Source organism: Hetaerina americana, unplaced genomic scaffold (assembly GCF_022747635.1).
Source record: "Hetaerina americana unplaced genomic scaffold, ioHetAmer1.1.p SCAF_5, whole genome shotgun sequence".
NCBI classification, from domain to species: domain Eukaryota; kingdom Metazoa; phylum Arthropoda; class Insecta; order Odonata; family Calopterygidae; genus Hetaerina; species Hetaerina americana.
Genome location: NW_027287095.1, coordinates 65,615,324 through 65,628,695, shown reverse-complemented (window position 1 = coordinate 65,628,695; position 13,372 = coordinate 65,615,324). Strand labels below are relative to the sequence as shown.

The window sequence follows — 13,372 nt, the reverse complement described above, 5'->3', positions numbered from 1 at the left end:
TATTACGTGGGAGTGTTCTGTTGGGGCGGAGGAGCAGGGGGAGCGAGAGAGAAAGCGGAGGGCTGAGGTGAATAAGAGAATAGATCCGAGTGGCGCCAGTACGTCCACCGCAACGACGGCGCCGTCCGTTCTCCAGACCGCGTCTACATACGCGATGCGACGCAGGGCCCACGCTTTGACTTCCCATGCGCCGGCGATCATCAAAGGGCACCAGTCTCCACTCAAACTTAATCAAAAACATCAGCTAGAACCCGAAATAATATCTAACGGTGTATAATGCATTACCATTGCACGACTTTCCGTGTTGTTTTTTTTTTTTGCATGTGGTATTTTTCTTTTTTACGGTTGGTGACCTAGCACCCCCCGCCACACGCCCTTGCGGCGGCTTGCGGGGTATTATGTAGATGTAGATGTAGATGTAGATGTAGACTGTAACGGTGCAATACGTTACATCCTGGATACTTCATATATATTTTCATTAAATATTTCCACTTCTAGGTGGTAACTAGAAACTTTTGCGAAGGTGTGTGGCCGGAGAGGATTTCACACCGGGCATGCAGCATCAAAATTAAGTTTTGCTTAATTTTTAGTTACCGATAAATATTCAAAATATTTCATATAATGGAGAAAATGCTAACTACAGATACATGAACTACGGTCTATAACTTTAAAAATACTTCTCTGCTATCTCAGCTCTTTTGAACTTCCAATTACAAGATGAGGAGTGAAATGAGGGCTAGATAAAATAATAACAACATACTAGGCTACTTATAATAAAAATAATTATAATGTTTCCCAAAAGGCGGTCGTTAAATTCGCCCCTAGTGACTGGTCTGCCAATCTTTCCCAATAATTCAGTATCTCAACTAAGGACGGACCCCGCATTCCTCAGCGGCGAGGTCGGCGGGCAAAAGCAAAAAGAAACCACAAGAGACTGGATTCCATTAAAAACGCCAGACCGCTGCTGCCACCTCGTCACCGATGAACGGGGGAGGGAAGTAAACAAACAAAAATAAAAGACCTCGCCTCACTTTCTTCGTTTTATTCGCGTCCGCCCTCACGGGCTGATCCAACCATCTCCCATCCTCTACTCCCGCATCCATCACCATCTCCCCCGCCCTCTCCTATGCCTCCGAAAAGTGCCCTCATCTCCTTTGTCGCTATATTAAGCAGGGTTTCTATTCCGAGGGTGGTGGAAATGGGGGAGCGACGGGAAGGGATGGATGAGGGGGGGGTGAGTGTTCTGGAGATGTCTGACACCTGAGCAAAGTGCTCCGTCTCGATTGGCAACGAACCCAAAGGAGAGGAAAAAAAAGAAATTACGGTATGTAAAGGAGTCGGTCGAGGCAATCCGATATTATTACGCGCTAAAGCCTGTGTGGGTGTGTGTGAATGTGGCGGTGTGTCGGCGGGTGTGTGCGAGCGTATTTGTGTTTGGGAAAAAGAAATGCTAGGGGTTCTGGCCTTGACTTTGGCTGAATCAATGGCAGTAGACCAAATAAACATTGAAGCCAGAAAACGAAATCTCACGGCGGGAGACTTCGTTTTCGCGAGCATAAACATAAGCGACCGCCGCTCTCAGCTCCGAACAGAAAATCCGAGATAAAAGCTTCAGGCGATAAGCAAACGGGTTCGGTTTTGATTAATACGCTTATTTTCCTGATGCAAGGGACTGATTTGGCGAGATGACTACTAGTTGAGTCTGAAATGTGAATGCGACGCTGGGTAGAATGAATCTATGGCATGTTCACAAACGAGTCCATTACGATGAGTTTATATTTCACATAACTTAGTGCATCCTTATAAAGTTAAGCAAACATCAACGCCATTTTATGTAAATGAACCTCTGCACGCAATTGGACAAAAGTGAAATGTTCCTCTGAAACCGATTCAAAGTGAAAGAAAATCTCATAAAGGAAAAAGGCTAAGGAAACACCCCAGGATAAAATAAAATTATTCGCTCGACGTTAAGGTATTTCTTTGTCCCAGCTAGAAAGAAAAAGAATGAAATCACTAAACTTTACCGGCTAACTTTTGGGCACAGAAAACTCCTATTACATCTCTAATTAACTTTTTGACGTATTCTAATATTATTCCTTTTTAATAATGGCTTAGCTCAGATGAGAGATAGTTTGGATATCACCTAAAACTCAACTTTTCTTATAAGTGCAAGTCTTAATGTTTTGTGTATTTTTAAATAGTAACATTGATGAACTCCACACGTTACAATATTGAATACTTTATGTTTTATCAATTGAGTATGGGTGCTAAGAAAATATTCTTTTAAAGTCTGATATGGAGTGTGCTTTTGTAAGGCACTGAAACACGGTTGTTGAAGCAAGACGATAAGCTTAGATTGGAGGCCTTTGAAATGCCCGTGGGGAGGAGGAGGGAAAAGGTGAAATGGGTGGAGAGGAAAACGAACGAAAATTGCTAGGCATGGTAAGGGAGGAGAGGGGATTGATTGTTGGGAGAAATCAGAGTATTTTAATTGACGTTGGGCAATATAGAAAATTGTTATAGAGGAGGGAATGTTAGGCAAGAGATCAAGGGACACAAGTATGATGGGCATGTTGGACGGACGGAGGAAGTATGGAAGTGTAGAAGGGATTACTGTTGTGTCGGAAGTCAGGTGGCATTTCTTTAAGAGCGGCCAATAAATGTATCGTTGTCCCGTTGTATAGTCTGTATAGTAATCTTAATCGGTGTAAATATAAATAAAATTATAATTAAATATAAATTAATTAATAGAAATAAAATAAATATATTAAAAATTTACAAATTAATAGCTATCCTCACATATCCCGAAATGCATAGTGAATCTATGAATGGCACCCTGAATGGAGTACAGATTGAATGCTAAAATAAATGAGACAATGGATTATTGAAGAAAAAACATAATTGTTTGATTACCCGTGCACGTAAAGAACTTGCGCGTCAATATCAAATTGGATCTAATTTGGAGAAAAGGCAGACATGGTATATGAAATAGTAATCAGAGAGGAGGGCTCATTATAACGGATTAAAAAAACGTATTCGAGGCATTAATTATGCATCCTGTTATACAGTGGGTGTCCGGCCTACGACTCCCGCCCACGCGGGTTAGCAAAAGCCATATTCCGGTCCTCGCCCTACTCCCCTTATGAAAACCAGACTGAAACGCGACCACCCACCCTTCCATCCAAGTTGGTGGTTGTCACCAGACAAGGTCCATAAAAAGAAACACTTGGAATTTCGTTTCCATTTCAAGTAAAATACTCGAGCATCAGTGAAATTTTACCGTAGTCTTAACTAGAGAATCGGAAATATGAAATTTCTCCACCGCCTGCGAGTCGAAATGAAGATAGGAATTTGTTATCTACGGCAGCGTATCTATCTCTAGCAATGTTCATTACATATCTATATATCCAACATGAGGAACTGGCTGGTAGGTTAAGGTACTAGGCACAAGGTCCGAGGTGAAGGCACTTCCTAATTACGTAAAAACAATTAATTCGACGCATTTTAATATTCCAGGCCTAATAATGAACTTTCCATGTATCTCAAACTTTAAACATGGTAGTTAACGTAAATTTATTTTCTAGGATGCCTTAACTTATTTTTTTTACTGTGTACTGTATGACATAAATTCAAATATCAACCAAGCCAACAGGAAAGAATTGGACTGAGCTGAAGTAATTGATCGAGAGATGAGACATTTGTGCCATATAAGTAATTGCATTCGTTTTCCCCCACCCTTCATCTCGACGATAATTACATCATAAACGATGTTTTTTTTACAATCCCCATTCCACAACTGACTGATATAATTGAAGTAAGTGGCCAACACGATTGAATGAAGGTCCTGCAAACCTAGGGGCATTTTCGTAGGATATCAGTCGTCGAATATCATACTTACAACGTAACAATTGACAAATGAAATAAAACACGATGCATATCTCGAAATACCACAGAAATCATCACGTGGAAATTTCCATCAGAAGCAGGTGCATGGTTTCCTCCTCCGACTTTCTAAATATCGCATACATTCTGTTGGCATGTAATTGTGAACGATAAACGCTCTCAAATACGTGGAAAATATTTCTCATTCAGCTTCGGAGATGTTACTAACCTTGAGAACGATGAAAATGCAACTACTTATCAGAGTTATTTATGATATCCAGTTTATATATGAACATTTAAACTATGTTCCTCAGGATCTGCAATGAACTTGAAGGCTCAAATAGAATATCAAAACTTTACGGGGTCTGTGAGACATCATTTCGTAAGAGACGAAATAAAGTCCTGAAATGAGAACAAGGCCACACACCAACTCTATGTTATACTTCGCGTACTCGCAATGCAAATTCTTCGAGTTACTTATTTGATTTTATGACGGCTGTGGAATGAAGATTGATCATAAAATTTTTATTGGTATAATTTATTGCGCAAAGATTTAGTTTCATGATATATCGTTACTTTAACATGTGATGTACATGTAGTATAAGTTTCATTCATAGCAAGTTTCACAATGGTGTTTATTATCTCTGGGGAATAGGAATAAGTCACACCAGGTAATGTGTGTGCTATAGAGAGGACGAGGAAGGAACTTCACGTTGCTTTTCGAGAGACAATCACACTTTCGCGGAACTCACCGCGCACAACCACTTCTTATGCGCATTTTCTTCTGTTACCAACGTGTGGGTGGCATTCAATGGAAATTTCAATATTTCTGACAATGCTTTAAACGTCATTAGACGATCCTATCTCTTAATGGCAGCAACGGCGTTAATGTTTACTTCCGTATGAGCAGCAACTCTTTAGTAGTAGCTCCGGATCAATCTTCCTTTGAAATTGGTTTTCTACCCTTTTCTAATGTCATACACAGTCTTCAATCTGTGCTAAATGTGAGAGCAGACTCACCATAAGCTTCCCATAGGATTATATAGTCTTTGGCTGACGAATTGTTCAGGGAAAATCAAAAATTCAGAGCAGCATCGCGTATTTTAATGCCTCCATTATAGCCATAAGCGAACTGGACACGTTTTAATTTGATACGGCTGCCGCTGAGGCAAAATTCTGGAATTCTGGAGGAGGAATTCTGCAGAAAACGTATACAACTATAAGTAACACATCAAACTAAAAATAATATTTAATTTTAAATGTTTGCACATCTAATTATATGAGCAAGCAGTTTATGATCATTCTTTAGTGAAGAACCCTCATATATTATTCACAAGAAATCATAATGAGATATTAAAACGAAAAATTCGCAAAGACAAATTAGTGATGAAAACAAAAAATATCTAAAATACCCAAGACAATCTATTTTACTAAATGACTCGAGTCGATCCGCGAAAAATTTACGTGCAAAATTCTATCACTTCTTCTGTTTAAATATCTCTCATCGTCAGATTGGTGTAATTCGAAAGTTAGCGAATTTCGAATTAAAATTTTCAAATTCTTCATGCTCTCGTTACAGCATGGAGAAGAAACAAGCAACCTTCGTTCGGATTTCACGACATAGTTTCCAAAGATGCTGGAGAAGTAATCTTCGCCCCACTTATCTCTCGCACACATAACACGAATAAAAAATATTCCGGGGAAGTATGTCTTTTTTTCTGTTGACGGAAAGTGTCAAGATCTCGGCGAAGAGGCGATTGTCAGGAACCCAGAATTAACCCCCGGGAGACAGCACGGACTCTCGTAACGCTCCTCCACGAATCAGCCTCGTGCTCATGCGGCTGGTGGCATCAGCGCATTTTTTCTGCTGGCTAGGCCCCACTCCACTTGAAACCCATCTGAACACACATCTCCTCGCTTAATCCTTCCCCCGACCCCACAACCCCACTCCAAGCCTCACACATCTGGCAACGTCATCCCCACCCCGAAACCTCCGATTCTCGCGCTTCCTTTACTTCCGAAGTCCTCGACCAGTGCTGCCTACGCAGCACTTTCGGCGCTAGATTTGACGATTCTTGTTAGATGTAGCACGCTTTTCCGTGATCGTTTAGCACTTCGGCGCTATGTTTAGCACCATTTCCAACTTAGCGGGACGAGTAGAATATTTGGAAGTCACACAAACACCGGACTTAACACGGAGAAATCATAGCAGAAACATCTGCCGGGCTGCAATTAAGAAGCATGGGTTTATCAAACAAATATTGAAGCATTTTTCGAAAGAAAACCTAGGGAGAGGTGTAATTTCACAGTTGTCACACCACAACTTGAATACTCGTCAAACATTCAGAATCCAGCGTAGAAATATCTAATTTCGGAACGAAACAAAATACGGAGAAATACTGCCCGTTTCGTGAAAAAACCGAATTACTGAACACATAATACTACATCACTTTGAATATCCTTGGTTTAGAGCTACAAGAAGCAAAAACAATGAATGCGCGACCATTAGATAATTATAAATCACTCAAGGTCAATGTTGAAACAGAAGGATTAATTTTATTCAGATTACATTTGGTAAGACATACCACAGCAAGAAAATAGAGAAACTCACACCCGATCAGACCGATTTGATGGATATTTTTTCCATCCCAGAATTTGTGACCACACAGTTAGGAAACATCACCTCCGAAAATTTGAGTTCACCAAAACTTAAATGATTACTATTGTTTCGCGTAGAAAAGAACATCGTGGCTTAAGTGGGTGGGGCTAAGCTAAGCTACCACACCTACCGACTGCAAAGCAAGCGTCATATTATGTTGCCAAATCTCCTCATTACGTGCGAGGTGGATTCAAAGAACTAATTGAGAGGGGGCATTCCCAGAAGTCCTAACTCACTCTAGATATATTTCAGCATTGGCATATGATTTGCTCAATAAATTAACAGAAACCGTATAAGCCAAACGAATGCGCCAAACAAAAGTCAAAGACAAGCACTTGGCCCGATAAAGAATTAAATAGAGAACTAAGAGCAACAGATTGGGGAGAAAATTCAGTCGCTTCCATTTTATCCAGGTTTCCTACTAGCTGCAACTCCTCATCTCTTTATCCTACCCATATCTTTCTCCTCTTTCTAGTTTATCTTTTAACATGTCTCTTCCTCATCTTTCCATAGACCTCACCATTATCACTCGTTTTATTCTAATATCGCTATAACTCTTTGGAATCTCCATCCGTCATTATGAAACAAATATTATGTAGCTCATTCGAAAGCCGACCTCATGAGGAATTTTGAAGCTAAATTATAGCATTTGGGTATATATCGGTATATTTTAGCGTCGTTTCACGCCGAATTAACAAAGGCATCACGATTGCCATTTTTGCTTATACCTACTGGTTAATAGAAAAAGGTTATAGTTTTATTTTTCAAATTTCCACCAGGGAACCATCGAGGCAACTTATGAAAACCCTGAGCTCATGAAGACTCGTATTAATAGGTAACATAAGCCCCGGCCGTTAAGAAAAAACAACCACGGGTAAAACCTTACTGTTTCGCGACTATGATGTCGGTCTAGTTACCGCTGGCGACTTTCCATACACTCTAGGGCCATGAGGTTATTTCCTCGTGAGATTTCCGTAGCATGTAATAATAAAGCAACCTAGTGGTGTTTATTCTCCGGAACCATGCGCATTAGAATTTAAGTACACTTGGCAAAGTCGAGTTCGAGCTGTCATTCTTGAACGTGCACCCCGATCTCCTAGCAGCGAAGCAACCCGATCGGTTACGAGCGCACACGAAAGGTTAGCCCCCAAGGTGTTTGAAAACAATCATAATCACATAAACACAATAATCACTAACTGCCTAATCTAATAACCTCCGCCACACGCCCCTGTAGCAGTTTGAAGGGTAAGCTGTCGATGTAATCTTTCGGTTGACGTAATTAGTTTCCAATGCATCGGTTCAATGAGTTTAGTTTCTTACGGCTCTACTCTCCTTGAAGGAGTAGGCGCCAAAAACAATATGGTAGCTTTGCTGAAAAGGGACACCACGCAAAAGATATAATGGGATTAACAAGGGAGATGATAAGTATAAATGGATGGATATAAGAGTATAAGAATAAGTGTAAAGCAGCCACTGGGTAATACTCTTTATTAATCAGTGATTATCATGTATGTATGTGCACTGTAAGAGCGAACGTTGACCACACTTGACCGTTGTCATCAGGACTATTGCCTAATTGCAACGAGATTTATAAAATAATAATAAATATTTCTTCAGAGTAACCTGTCACAAATTTCATAATCAAATATTTGATTTCTTTTAAACGTCTAAGGCTTTATTTATGCAATTATTTTTTTTGCTTTAAACCCAATTCTAAACGTCGAAAATACTCCATCCAACATTGGTCATATGTTAGTTATTTTTAAGTTCGTATGCCCGCGTTTCCCGAGGGTTAGTTTATTTTAGGGTGTCGAGGATCTGAAATTCCTAAATTCACCGGCTTTTAGAAATTAATGCGGTTACAATTTTATACCCATTTAATTTAGAAAGTAATGTTAAAAACGAATTAAAATAACATTCCGTCCAGTATGATACTCACTTTGCACAGCTACTCAACCGCAATATGATTGACACCGCAAACTTGCGTGGGAAATGTATGAATGGGGAACACGAGGAGAAATAACACTTTCTCTTTCAAGAGCCAATGTTGGAGCGATTTACTTTCTCGGTTTGCCACGCACATTTTCGGTACACCAGACAACGTGAACTCCAATTGGTGTTTGGCAACACTGCACCAAAAGACACGCTCGAGCTTCCCTTGTATTAATCGTCTCCAAAGTCATCACGAGAAGAGTCAGCGCATATCGGTGGCAGCATTTCACCAAGATGTAGCGGAAAAAGCTTGAGTCCTGCAAACCTACTCTTTCCCACTAGGGAAGACTATTTGGGCTAGCATCTTCAAAAGAAATCATATGCAGGAACTACTTTCAGAAATTCACAATACTCAGTCTCAAAGTAACAAAATTTAATATTACTAGACAACATTTTTGTCGGTGGGTCCGCTCATTTAGTTGGGTCACTTTTGAATAAGCGGCAGATATGTGCGATCCATACGAGGAAACGTTATTAATGGACTGGAAAAGGTTCGGAGAAAACCGTTAGATTTGTTAAGAATGTCTCCGATCTGAGATTGAGCGTGGCGGATATGTTGGAAGAATTAGGTTAGAATCTCCTTCATCTACGAAGAAAGCAAGCAAGGCTTAGATATTTAGAAAGGTATAGGACACCTGAGTTTTCTTGTGGAGGGAGAGAATTAATATGACGCCATATTATATTGGTAGATTCGAGGAAAAATGAGAGTCAACGACATGTTAATATAATCGCTCTTCCATGACACGGTGAGCAGTAATACCTAAATTTACCCCAAAAACCACAATATATTTACTTGAAGGTAAACATTTAATTATATGTTCATTTTTGCATGACATGCGTTGGCACGCATGTGTGCGAGTGTTTTTGCATGCAAGCAAATATATTTGCAATTGCATGAATGAGCTAATGTTCGTGTAAGTACCAACACCTCCGAACACACTCCCTCGTGGTGGTTTGCGGGATATTGCGTAGATGGACAGATACGGAACATGGAAGTTATCGTGTCGCTGTCCTTCGATCAGTATCACATTGGATTACTTCACAGACAACAGTCGGCGGGCACTTCTTAATCATAAAGCTCATTTCCTTCCTAATTTCTTTACCTAGGCGAGTAAAATTCATCGAATACTTCCAGAAATATTTTCCCAAAAATATAAACGTCATCTACGTGATTCATCGTTGATCTTCTCGCCGAAATTCGAAGGAATCTTTACCCAGAGTATTCTTTCGTCCGAATCATACATGTGGAAGCATGATTCATTTTCGAATCGTTCCACTTAACGCTCTCCTTCATCCGAAACTAGGAAAATTCCAGCGACCAGACGGCGAGTGCTTCCAAATTTTCCGAATAAGGGAGTCTCCGGTACGGATGGCTACGTTCATTCTTAAGCTCGCCGATTCAGACCAGCACGCTTAGCACTACTGCCCCGGTGGAGGATTTTTAAGCGACGGATCCGACTAGACTTTCCCGTTTGGTATTCCTATGACCGCGGCCGGCGACTTGCGACACGTTGCAGCGATAAGTAAAATAAAAAAAGAGAAAGAATAAATAAATAAAAAGGAAACCTGATTCGCTCTCTTAGCATTCTCTCGCACGTTCCTCGCCTTCAACCCCATCCCCTCTCCTCAATACCCTCACCCTCACTGCCCCTGCCTCCCCACTGCACCTCCCCCACCACTCTCTGCAGGCTCTTGGAAAGCGTCGTTCGTATCTCGTCGGCTTTCTACGGCACAGCCGCTACAAGTATACGCGTGGAGCACGCGGCGAACGGGACCCCATGCAACACGTTGCGTGCAGGTCACCTATCGACCGTCCGGAGCACGCGAACGCCTCCGCCTCGGTGCAGGGGAGGGAGGGGTTGGTGGAAAAAAACGAGACAAGAAGTGACTAACGAAAAACGCAAGCGGAAGAGAGGGTTGAGGAACGCTCTCGAAGGAAAATTTTCCAGAGTCACTCAAGAGAAAATTCACCTTCCATGATGTAAACAAAGACTTCGATTTTCGTCTCAGGTGACACAGATGTTATTTGGAGATTGAAAGCTGAAATTAACATTCGCAGGGGACATTTAAATCGCCGGTTTATTACGCATAAACCAGCGGATTAATAGACGGAAGTTTATGCCATTCCAGGGCACGTGCGCTAGAATCTCGAATACTTCAATACCTATACACAGCATCATGTGCATTCACCAAAATATGCATTTTAACAGGTCCGTCAATACTGATCAGTGATGCTTCAAGTCATTACTACATTTCCAAATTTCATCATTTTTCCCTTACGAAATTAATGTTCACGTCAGTTTCACGCTCTATAGATCATTCTTCAATTAGTGTCATAATATCAACTACCAAGAGAGACGAGTTTCAATTATGAGAGATTAAATTGATGATGCTACACTATTTTACGCATAAGCATCTTGCGGAGACACGCAGATGGGATATCTGGATTTTGTCAAATTTTCTACGCTCCTTTTTACCAGTCGCGCGCCTAGTTATCACCTAGTCGAAAATCCCGCTTTCTCAGGGCGGGAAATCCCGTATTTCCAGCCGTGAAACTCACTGGAAGGCGCGCCACATCGCGGCATTCTTTGCTACCAATTGAGTACACAAAGATGGCGGGCAACGTTTTGCCGGTTCCTTAACAACACGTATCATTTTATGTAATAGTAAAGGAACTATATTACACATTTGGACATTTTATTTTAGTCATATTTAGTACAACTGTGTAATGTTCTCTCACCGAAATTCATCGCAAATGCATGTTATTTTGCGGTTGAGGAATTTCCCACCGAGTTCCCAACAAACGTTACGTCTTTTTTCTAAGATCTTCTAATTATAATTAGGTAAGATTGGGATGCAAGGCAATTCTTCGTGGACAGTACGCAATACATGAAATGTCTACTAATTTGAGTTTTCAAATACATATTTACTACATATTACTTGCACGGAATCGGGAATCTCAATGAGGACGTTAGACCCAAATGTTCTGTTTTAGATGTAGACGACTCACAGCCAATGAAAACATTTTTAGTGCCCTAAGTTATCACATCAGCGGAGTAAGCACATGCGACGGACGCAGGAAACATTAACAGGCGCTACTCCTAGCGCCGCAGGCGCTAAAACATCTATAGCCACCCTACGGTCGAAAAGTACGTTTTTTCTGAATTATTCTCCCAGTTTCGAGGTCCTGCACCTAGCGGCGCTAGTCACTCTAGCGCTCAGTCACCACCTCTAATTCTATACCGTCTCCCCTCCCCCAATAACTTCTCCACCTGCTCCAAAAACTGCGAAGTCTCAGTAGGGTATCAACACTCACCACCGCCGTTCTGCTGGCACAAATACGGGAACCTCCAGATGTTTCCCAGTCCCACAGAATATCCCACGATCGAAAGGAAAAACTGCAGTTTATTGGACCATGCGGCCCGTTCCTCCGGCACGTCGATGGTCACGCCCCCGTCATCTTCTTCTTCCTCCTTGTGTACACGACCGTTGTTTAGCTGCGACAGTTCCCGGCCCGCCTGATCGGCGCCTCCGCGGACGATGTGACTCTCTGGGGGCTTCAGTCTGGAAGGGGTTCCGGTGCCCCCGCCCTGCTCCCTGGCCACCATGCCACCGACTTCCGAAAGTCTTTGTTTTTTCGCCAAGTTCACTCACCACGGGCGGGTGCGAAACGCTCACTAGTCGGAAATGTCAATGTTAAACGCCCAAATAAATACTTTTAAGTTGATGAAAAAAAACCGGCCCCTGTCCCGTGGGCCAAAAGAAGTTCCGCTGAACTTTCAGCGAAACCAAAAATACAAATTGCTCTACAACTTGAAAAAAAAGGCAATGGGGATGACAAATGTCTCTGTCGAGAACACGAGTTGGACACACGCCACACAAGACACGTCCAACCGTCACGCCTTCTCCCTCGCGATTGTATGGTATCGAACGGGAAGAGCACGGGGAAGAGTACGAGAAAATCTGGCGCGCAGACTCGACGCGAAGAACACGGGTGGGGGAAATCGCGTGCGGAGCCGCGTGTGTATGAACGGAGGCACAAGTTGCGCGCGCGGAACCTCTCGGCGGCAATGGTCGAGGTCTGCCAACGGCAACTCCTTTTTATTCTTCCAAAAGGTTCTCCCCTCTCCGGCGAACGTCCACTCCCCCTACGGGATCTTCCCCTCCGTCTCTCTAGACTCTACACACCCCTTCCTCACGTTCCTTTCCGTCCACCGCTGGATAAGCGCGCTCTCAAACTTGAGCCAGAAGAATGAGACGAGGAGGAGCTTGGTAGCTGGGTGACTCCTGACTCTCTCTCGAAACGTTTCAATCGACCCCGCCGCGTATCGGGGGCGACAAAGGTGTTCAACGCAAATATGCCTACGCCCCCCTTCCTTTATCCCAAAATTTCACGCGATGAAATTAAAAACCGGATGTCCACATAGAATTGAACATTGGAAGGCAGAGATAATTTTCTTCATCCGATAGCAATAATGACGGCCACACGTGAGACTAGCCCAAACCAACATAGCGAGCACGTGCAAAGCGCTTTTGAATTGTGGTTTGGGGGCCGGTGCCACGAACGTCTGAGTACTCAGTTGATCTTTTTGTTGTATTTTTGAAGCCTATTATCAGAGAAGTAAGGAACTGAAGTTCATACCATGCCACATTGCAATTTGAAAACCCAGCGAAGCGATAGAAACCGTTAACTGAGATGTTGCAACACGCATTTGGAATGGGCGATATTCCATTGATAGACATAGACCCTCGATATAAAATATATCGCGATAGAAATGATGTCCGTGCCCTCGTAAGGTGTAACTTAATCATTAATCTCACACATCGATAAAGGGCCAC

The 13,372-nt window shown here is 42.2% G+C and overlaps 1 protein-coding gene across 2 annotated transcripts in view; it reads right to left on the bottom strand.

The window, feature by feature from the left end:
- LOC139693448 (sodium-dependent neutral amino acid transporter B(0)AT3) overlaps window positions 1-12,592 on the bottom strand; it is a 142,231-nt gene extending 129,639 nt beyond the window's left edge. For both annotated transcript variants that reach the window (XR_011702049.1, XM_071591607.1), the window contains exon 1: window positions 11,850-12,592. Coding sequence is in view for 1 of the 2 variants with exons in the window: in XM_071591607.1 (XP_071447708.1) it covers window positions 11,850-12,141 (292 nt within the window). In the remaining variant the exon portion in view is untranslated. The remainder of the gene's footprint in view (window positions 1-11,849) is intronic.
- Window positions 12,593-13,372: the final 780 nt, after the last annotated feature.